Raw genomic sequence first — 10,000 nt, forward strand, 5'->3', positions numbered from 1 at the left:
AGTGGACAACTAATCCATTAGTCCACGTGTCAAATTTAAGGTCCGCGGGCCAAATCCGGCCCATCGCGAGTTTTGATCCGGATATCAATTTAGGTTAACAACAGATTTTGGCCCCCCTAGTTGTGCGCAGAAACCAAAAAGACAGGAAACTCTTTTTAAACTGTAATTATGTGACACTCAAAAAAGAATTTGGCAGATTTGCTGACTTTGACACTCAGGAATTCCCACAGAAGCAGAGAGTTTTCATATTTAGGCTGTGAAACAGGTTGCTGTAAAAAAATGTATTATTGTTTTGCATGATTTGCAAAACTCTGATGGCTAAAGAACTTTTTTTAGGGCTTTAGGTCGACATAACTGTAAGTGAGAAAGCTATATTAGACATGCAATAATACAGTCAAATATGTTTGACTTTGATTAAATAAAAGCATGTCAGTAAACTCTACATGTCTGGCCCCTGATGTGATTCTTATTTCCAAGTGTGGCCCTTAGTGAGGTTGAGTTTGACACCCCTGCATTAATCTTTGCCGCTCTAATTGAAATCCATTTCTATCATTAGACTCTGAGTACGGTTCATTCCTCCACTTACGCAGCGGGGCGAGCAGCTCGGAGCGGCGCTGGCTGTACTCCATCTCCAGGCTGTTGTAGCGCTCCTGTTGGGCCCCCAGGGGCCTCTGCTGCTGCAGGGAGGTCAGCTGGGCCACATAGCCGCCCAGATAGATGTCCAACAGCGCCACCAGCTGCTCGCAAAGGGCGCTGCGCAGCTCGGAGTCGGCGTGCGGGTACACAGAGCGCAGGATGACCTCGTGCTGGCGGGAGAGGACGCTGCGAACGCCTCCAACACCTCCTGATGCTGGGGGGAGAGAAGATGTTAATTAGTTATTCTACTCCAAATAAAAATACTTTTACAGGTAAATGAGCGGCCATTTAGGACATTTAGAGTGTGAGCTTTTCATTTCTTTGTGTTTGGCAGTTTAAAAAACTTTTTAAGACCTTTATGACCATTATGAATGACATTTTTTCAAAGATTATTTTTTGGGCATTTTATTATACACGACAGCTGAAGATGTGAAAGGGGAGAGAGAGAGGGAATGACATGCAGCAAAGGGCCTCAGGTTGGAGTCGAACCTGCGGCCCTTTGCTGCGACAAGGACTGAGCCTTTGCACATGGGGCGCACGCTCCACCAGGTGAGCTATCCAGGCGCCCCGGGCTTTTCCTCCTTTAATTGACAGGACAGCAAGGTGAGAAAGGGGAGAGAGAGGGGGAAGACATGTAGGAAATTGTCACAGGCCGGATTCACCCACTGATCCAACCCGGTCACCATTATGATTGAAATCTAATCGTTTATCACAACATCAATTATGCCCTAAATTCAGTTTTTTTCAAGCCAAGTATCGTTAAACGTGCACTTCCCCATAGCTGAAGAATAAAATCCGTTTTGTGTCTGTGGTACAATCCGAAAGAGCCTCGCGCCAATAACACAAAAGCTGATTGGCTGCAATATAAGTTGCATGTTGGTCTCATTTGTAGTCTTAATGCAGCTAAATTATATTTGGACTAGCGAAAGAAAGAACTACAACGCCACAGAATAAAGAATAAAGAAAAAAGAGCATTAGAGGAAGCGTTGCATGGACGCAGGAAAATTAAGACCTGTTTAAAATTATTTTAGACCTAGAGCACATTACTTCAGTGAATTTAAAGGTGCCCTCTCATCTGAAGTTCTACCATGGACTGTGTAACATTTTTTGTGGAAGAAATGCCTTGGTTACCTTGTTTCAAGCCATTCTAGCGCGGTATAGAAAGCCTGCAGGAAGATTTGTGCCAGTTCTCATTAATATTCAATGAGCTAAGCTGCTTGACTCTGATTGGCTAACAGCTAGCCAATGAGAGCCCAGTGCAACTGGGCGAGCTCATGAATAGTAATGAGCTCAGGCAACACTGACCAGCTTTTGTAATTGGCCTGATTTCTCCGCTTATTTCTTTCCAGTGGCTAGAGCTGACAGAGGAGGTAGCCGTTCATTTTCACATTCACCGCATAACACTAACACATATAGACCTAACATGTTTCAAAAAATACAAGGAAAAACGGTTTTGTGTGGCAGGGCACCTTCGTAAAATTTTGATTTAGAAATTTTAGACTTTTTGAGACCCAGCGGAAACCCTGTGAGGCGGTTGGTAATTGGAGAATAGAGAACTAAAGATGTACCTGTCCATGGGATATACTCCGGCTCTGCAGCAGCGGTTTCAGAAGCTCTGTACATGAAGGCCTTCGTTTCCCTGTACTGACTAGCAGCCTGAAGCATGTCCTACACACACACACACACACACACACACACAGTACAATTTCAACAAAAAACAAATCATAAACAGCTTGGGAGGTACATTCAGGGACCTTGTGTCCTAGTATATGTTGAAGCACTTTACATACCATTGCCCATTTCTGACATTTCCCAAAATTTCCCATTTCGACATCAAATGACCCAAACTTGCCAACATTTCTGACGTCTGAGCCACTTACTTTTCACTTGTAATAACAAAATGAATCAGATTGTTCCAGGAGAATTCCCTCCACGTCTGAATTGATCTTTGATGAAAGTACATACATTTGACCTCACTAAGTTACTAGGAGTTTCTTTAAGTTACTATTTGTTGTCTTCCCTCTTTGGTGGCACCCACCACCCCTCAGGAAATGATGAATGGGTTTAATAGAGCTGCGACGATATGCTTTTGTCCCGATTCGCTTCTTTCACGGTACATGGGTGCCGATCGATTTGTATTGCAATATCGATGACATTTAGTATTGCGATTTTCTTTTCCTTCTTTAACTAAAACAAAAGCTAAATAATACATTTCTAGAAACAATATATCATGAGACATTTCTAAAAAAACTAATAGTTTTCTAAGAAGTCTGCACATCACGTCAGTCAGACATTTTTTTCCATTTGTAAAGAAACATGGATTTAGCGTTTTCCGTTTTGCTGGAAACGGATATTATGTAGTGCCTGTAGAGCCTGTCCACTCCCTATTCAGCCCCATTGTCCCGAATTTGGTTGCAGTTCCACCAGAAATCCACTGGGGGTGATCGCAGGCGAGTACTTATGTCCTTTTGATTTCTCAGAGGTTGAGTCGTTGTTGCCCATAACACGCTATTATTCTGCTAATGAATGCTGATTGGTCAGTGAAGGACTGATTACGATTGGAGATCCCGCTTCACAGCAGGAGCCGGAATGTCAGAGTGAATATTTCGGCGTGTTCTTTAAAACATTAGCAAACCTCTTTCTAGCACGTGTATTGACAGGGAGAGTCTAACCTGTCAGCTGAGTTGTCGATGCCTCGAGAGAACAAAAGAAGTGACTCAGAGCTCGCCGTAAAGCAGAATCTCTGGCCGTATATGTGTATGACGTCATTGACATTTTAAAAAGGCTTTTTAGAACAAAAAAGCCACTTCACCCCACCCAGCAGTGTGTATATTCTTTGCCTCCCCTTTCGAATGTAACATTCAAATTACTAGACAAAAAATTATATCCTGAGAAAAGTGGATTTTGAGGGGTATAGCTCCATAGAGTCCCATTCATTCTGCACTGGCCTGTGAGCGCCCCCTATATAGAACCAGAGTGGAACTGCAACCAGTTCAGAAGCCGGAAGTTTCCCGAGAGTGGAAGTTCTTCCCTTATTAGACATTCTCTGGCGGTACTGTATAAACAGAAAATACTTCAGTGAATCATTGGTAAAAACAATATTCTAGGGAAAAACAATTGATTAAAAAAATCCTAACAAAAACTTAACAAAAACCATCATGATAAATAAGATTTTCGATTTCTTTTACCCCCACCCTGAGTGTTTACCTTGATGACGTTGTTGACGGTGAGAACGACTTCGGCCCACTGCACCGAGTCGACCGGGCTCTCCTTCAGACTCCGCTCCTCCTCGTCCAGCAGACACTCGAACACAGAGGAGATCTGAGACACCTGCGAGGTCCCCGGAAACAAAAAAACATTTAACTCGGCGTCTGTACACGCCGCCCAGATCATCGCCGCAGAACGGCGCGGGACACAAACCAACCTCTCTGAAGAAGACGTCGGCGGCGGTCAGGCTGGGCGGCACGGTGGCGCCGTTCTTCTGCAGCGCGATGCCGATGGCCCGGTTCACCAGCTCGCCGTGTTTGCTGTGGTGGTTCTTCAGCACCATGGCGGCCTGAAGCTTCTCCGCGTGTTCGCACAGCAGCAGGCGGGTCGCCACGGGAGACGAACGCACCGTCACCTGGCCGAGCCGGTCCAGCAGACCCACCTGACGGAGGAGCACAGCAACGATTCATTAATATTATATGAATTCTACTTTTGCAGGGTTTTCCCTACCATAATAAGGCTTTAGGTGCAGCACCCAATGTCGTTTTTTGGGGGACCACCTAAGACAAATTAATGTAAAATCAATGTAACGTAGGCGCCAGGTTTGGACAAGGACGTAGAATGTGTAGAATATAAAAAAAGATATCTCTGGCTCTGTTAAGTTAATACGTTTTTAAATGTGTTGATTTTTATTTAAAAGTTACTGTCTCCAGACAAGTACAAATCAGAAAACAGAGTGACTGAAAGAGTTTGGGATAATGGACAACAACTTAGAGTTTAGGCAGAATGCAGAGTGCAGAAAAGAAACACACACATATACATGATCTAATAAGACATACATACAATAATTAGGCAAAACACATTTAGGCTGTTCATCTACTTTATCACATGACATCTGACCACCTCATGTTTATGTTCTAAGAAGCCAATTCTCCACCTTTAAACATGAAGATTACCGTGAGAGAAGGTGACTTTCACAAGCATGTTTAAGGCTTAAGCATGGAATGATTACACAATAAAAACCTCAGTAGACTAAACATTTCATTAAAACTTGTGTGTGACAAATACATGTCAAAATCTAAGCTTTGTCTAGGAAGTGATTAGCAAACTCTGAGTAGCAAACTCAGATTTATATGTATATTTTTTTAAATCACGCATGGAAATGTTCATTAAAAAATTGTTGCATCGATAAGCGGTTTAGAATCGAATCGTTGACCTCTGAATCAGAATCAAATCTAATTGTGAGGTGGCAAGAGTTTCCCACCCCTATATAGTAAATGCATGATATGATAGATTTTGTATTAAGCCTATTCTATACAGTAGTATAGAATACTAAATGAAATGCTGAATCCTTTAGCACAACTCTAAAATATGATTTTCTTTTAAATAACAGGCTGGATTTGTTGTAAGGCCACTAGACAAGTTCTGTGCCCCGTTATTTAACAGATTCAAGGTGTTCCTGGTGTGTTTGTGACTGTGTATTTGCACCTGAAGCAGGAAGTCCATGAAGCAGCCGTGGGCCTTCATCTTGTCCTCCAGCTGGTGGAGGATGATGAGGGAGGTGAGAGGAAAGCCACCGCTCTCTGGAAGAACAGAAACAGAAAAGTGCTTGGATGAAAACATCAATCAAATACAGCAAAAGTAATACAAAATAAAACAGTACTTCCATAATCTTCAGGTTGTTTAATATATTTGTTTTTTTTGTGCATTTGATGCTTTGTCCCCCCCTACCGTCGGGGACCGACTCGGCCCAGCGGGGGTCGGAGGCCGGGTAATCGTCCACCAGGTCTAGGTTGATTCGAGTCACCAGGCCGTCCAGCTCGGCGCCCTCGTCCCCGTCAGCGTTGGCGGGGAACAGCTCGTCTGTGACCGTCTGAGCGCCCACCAGATCGTTACTGGAGGAGAGAAGTATTAGTTTTCATCTCCTACGACTAAATCGTCCTAAAATCCAAATCCTAAATCGTGCAGATTCAGTCTAAAACTATTGATACCAGCCTTCAAAAACAACCTTTTTAAAAGGATGTTTAAAAATCCAAATCGAACGTAACACACAATCTCGCATACAACAGGCAATGTGTTCATGTTGCAATATGCTGATGTCATTAAAACAACATTTTAACACAGAGGTTATGAAGTGCCTTTTATCTAGAGGGCCTGCCTTTATGCAGAGCAGTGTGGCTGACAGCACTTCACCAATCCTGCTTTGTTTTGCCTTCCTCTGGCAGGATTTCACTTTTTATTAATGTTTGGATTACTGGGTCATAACAAGCTCTCTGCTGGCTGCACAGGGAGATACCACATTACAACTGTGTTTATCCAAATCCAGTCCAGTCTTCTCATATTGTCGAATGCGTTACACTGCACATATACTCCCACCACAGCCAACACGGGGCATTTCCTCACTTCGGCTGCACACATTTGCAAAACACGCACGCACGCGGTAATTAGTTCCAAATTACTCGAACCGACGTGATGCAGAGAAAAGAAACTCTTATTTGTGACGATTTAAAACGTGCATGTTTCGAGGTTTTTACTTGATAAATGAAGTGATTTGGTTATAACTGAATAACTTGATTAAACCTGATCGTCCCCGAATATTATAAACGGAAAAAGTGAGCTTGTTCTATATTCGTGGTCTAGACTTTTAAACACCAATACACATCCACAGCAGTGAGTGAGTGAGTGTATGAGTAAAATATCTGATATGCAAGGACGTCGTTGAATATTGCCATAACGATATTACTTGCGATACATAAATGGATATTAAACTATTCTCAGTGCTGCTGCTTTCAGTATTCTGCTAAAAAAACAACCAATTGATTGCTGAATTTAAAACAAATGAGAAAATAATTTCCAACATTTTTTATTATTAAATTAATTATTATTATTATTATTAAATTGAACATTGAATGGAATATAAAAAGGCACCACTAATGAAAATGACAGTGACATTATCAAGTCCTCTGCTGACATTTCAGCTTTCTTTCAACTAACACAAAAAAATCTATCTTTCGCGATATGTCGCAGCCTTTCGCTATATTATTATTGTTGATATTGCGATGGCGAAGGAAATAAATAATATCTTGAGCAGCTCTAATGCAGAGACGCGGTAAGGATCCAGAACAAAGTGGCTCAAAAGGTAGTTAGCCAAGTTAGACATTTTGATGCTTACTTTAAGATGACTGTAGGAGCCACATATTGTATGTAGTTTATGGTCTCATGTATGTTGTTTGTTGATTATAGTGTTGTGCACTTATATTGTAGGTGGTGGGCGTTTTCATCGCGGTTTGAGCGGAAGTGATAACATATTTGTCTGCTTTACCTGTTCACCTGGGGTTGTTGGGCTTTGACAGAGAGGGGGTGAGCCTGGGAGAGACACACTTTCTGTTGACCGCTGCACTCATGCACTTATTTCGACTCACAAAGTAACTTTACATTTGGAAACTGCAGCGCTAGTTGTATTTTACGTGTGGAGGAATAAATCATTGCAATACAATCTGGAGCGCGTCACAGTGTGTTTATGCATCTCTCTCAGTGTTTAGTCCCTCGCGGCAGCACTTTGTTGGACCGCTTACAGCCGCAACAATGACGGTGATAAACGCAGCAGAGTCGCCAAACAACTGCCAAGCAGCAAAGAAAATATGGTGTCACAGAATATATAAAGTACGGAGATGGCGAGCCTAAAAAGGGCGACTTAAAAAAACGCCAACAGCCAAAGAAAAGCATACCGTGGTCCCCAAACCGGCTGATTCCGTGGGGTCGTCTTATATTCTGGTCAGTACGGTATTGTGTGAAACCAGCAGCCAACTCTTTCCCATTTTCCAAACAATCAATAAAAGATTTTGTCTGTTTTTTTATCTAAAGATTTGTGATTGTTAACGTACCGACAGAAATGCAGGAAAGCTGCCTTTAGCAGTTTGGTTTTGTCTTCCTGAGCTACAGGCTCAGCTCTGGTCGGAGTCTCCATGGCTGAAACCTGCAAACACAAGAATCTAAATCAGAAATGCATTTTATATTCAGTAACAATCACGTGCATCTTTTAAGGCGCCGTTGTCCTAACTGGATTCCCAATTTGTGGCTGAAGTCTTACTGAGTCAGGTATAGGGCTCGATCCGAATAATCGGATATTTGTTCGTTGGGTAGGTGTTATATTTTCAATTTTGGGATTCGGATATTAGTTTTTTTGTTTGGTTTTTCCCAAACCCGACGTCACGCTGCGGTGGCCAGTCATGTAACTGGCGATCAGACTTCGTCGGTGCGTTTTGAGGCGGTGTGAGCGTCCCATACAGGAAACAGGAAACATCACTGCCTCTATCGCTGCCACAAGAGAGTTTTAAAACACCAAACACAAGCGCTGAACTGCCCCGGAGTTTATGGAACAGGTAACGGTTCCCTGCAACAACAAAGCATAGTCTCTTTTCTCTCTCTCTCTTTCTCCCGGAAATGGCGCTGCCTTCAAGTGCGGTCGGACAGTGTTCGAATTGTACCGTGAGCTTCGGGGGGTACAGCGATTTCGACTGGTGACGCCACTCTCCATTTTACATAGGCTTACACACATGAGAACCACTAATCTATATGCAAAATTCCCTGAATATTAGTGCAGATTCCCTCTTGTTAAGACATTAGGAATGAAATTGCACAAAATGATAAATCGCCTCATTAAACCTCTCCCCGTGTCAGTATATCTACGGAACTGAAAACCTGTTTAGATGACGAGCTGCTCATAACATTTACCGAAAAGCACAACGCAAGATGATATACATGGCAGTAACAAAACATGATATTTGGGACAGCCCTAGTCAGTGTAGAAATATTTTATTAACAAAATGTGTGTATGCACTCGTTGCAAAAGTTAATTCTGATTCCGATTCTTCCTTCCGATTCCGGTTCTCATCGATTCTCGATTCCGGTTCTTTGAGGGGTGGAGTTGAAACTGGTCACATGCCTATTTTCACAAATAAGAGGAACGTTTTATTTTGATTCAGTGATGGGTTGCAGTTTTACCGGGCTTTTTCAATGTAAAATAAAGCCCCACTAGAGTGCAGCTTACTGTGCTCCAAGGCTGCAACGCAACAAGCGCCTGGTCGCTACGGAAACCAAAACTTGTGCATATTAAACTGGGAAGTGATGATCGGATTTGAAACCAAATCCTCCAAACGATTCCAATAAAGAAACGATTCCGGTGGAATGGTCATTTTTGAACCGATTCGCAGTAGGAATCGGTTCTCGACGCCCAACCCTAGTTTAAAGGTTACGAGAACAAACGGGGAAGTTGCACCACACAGAGGCCCCGCCCTTGGTGTGTGTCTTTGTGAAGATAACAGTTTCTGCCTAGAAACAAGAAGACACCCCCCTGTGAGGATATATCAGGTAATAAATTAGAGCTGGGCGATATGGAGAAAATCAAATATTTTTGACCAAAATACCTCGATATCGATACCGCAACGATACTGTAGTGTTGACTATTGGTGCTTTCACAAAATATTTACACAATGAGATTTTTGATAAATAATCACCAGTAATGTGGATATAATGACTAGAGTTTAGATTCTTGGCCCGAGCCCGACCGGACCTCGGGTCGGGCTCGGGCCGTTATATTCCGCCACATCCTCGGGCCGGGCCGGGCCCTTGATCAAGCAATTTTTTTTTAATTTTTATCCATTACCTTATTATCCTATTTGGGTGGGGAGATAGCTATGCCATAATCAGAAATATATATATATATATTTTTATATATATAAAAATATATATATATAAAAATATATATATATAAAAATATATATATATAAAAAAAAATATATATATATATATATATATATATATATATATATATATATATATATATAAAAATATAAATAAAAGTAACAAATGTGTACAAAAGTTAGGCTGCAGTTACAAAATGCAGCACGTGTCATGCGCGGAGTCTCCTCCTCTCGCACGCATCACACCGGGAGCTTGAAGATGTAAAGAAAAAAAGAAAAACAGGAGAATTACCTTTGAGCAAGTGTGGAGGAAAGTCGGAGGTATGGAAGCAGTTTAAACAAGTCGTGGGCAGCGACAACAATATGTTGATCATCATTGTTTCTTTTTTTTTTTACGTTTCTTCATTCGGATCCACTTGCGATCCGTTCCATTCTAAACTAACAGCAGTTTACAG

General features: G+C 42.0%; 1 protein-coding gene across 1 annotated transcript in view; it reads right to left on the minus strand.

The window, feature by feature from the left end:
- Positions 1-10,000, minus strand: part of nup133 (nucleoporin 133) — a 41,150-nt gene that overhangs the window by 15,679 nt on the left and 15,471 nt on the right. Inside the window, exons 11-17 of the mRNA XM_036000455.1 lie at positions 7,728-7,819; positions 5,575-5,738; positions 5,332-5,426; positions 4,061-4,285; positions 3,844-3,966; positions 2,205-2,304; positions 587-850 (exon numbers count right to left, since the gene is read on the minus strand). Of these exons, the coding sequence (XP_035856348.1) occupies positions 587-850; positions 2,205-2,304; positions 3,844-3,966; positions 4,061-4,285; positions 5,332-5,426; positions 5,575-5,738; positions 7,728-7,819 (1,063 nt within the window). The remainder of the gene's footprint in view (positions 1-586; positions 851-2,204; positions 2,305-3,843; positions 3,967-4,060; positions 4,286-5,331; positions 5,427-5,574; positions 5,739-7,727; positions 7,820-10,000) is intronic.

The sequence above is a fragment of the Sander lucioperca genome, chromosome 4 (assembly GCF_008315115.2).
Source record: "Sander lucioperca isolate FBNREF2018 chromosome 4, SLUC_FBN_1.2, whole genome shotgun sequence".
In the NCBI taxonomy this organism is placed as follows: Eukaryota; Metazoa; Chordata; class Actinopteri; order Perciformes; family Percidae; genus Sander; species Sander lucioperca.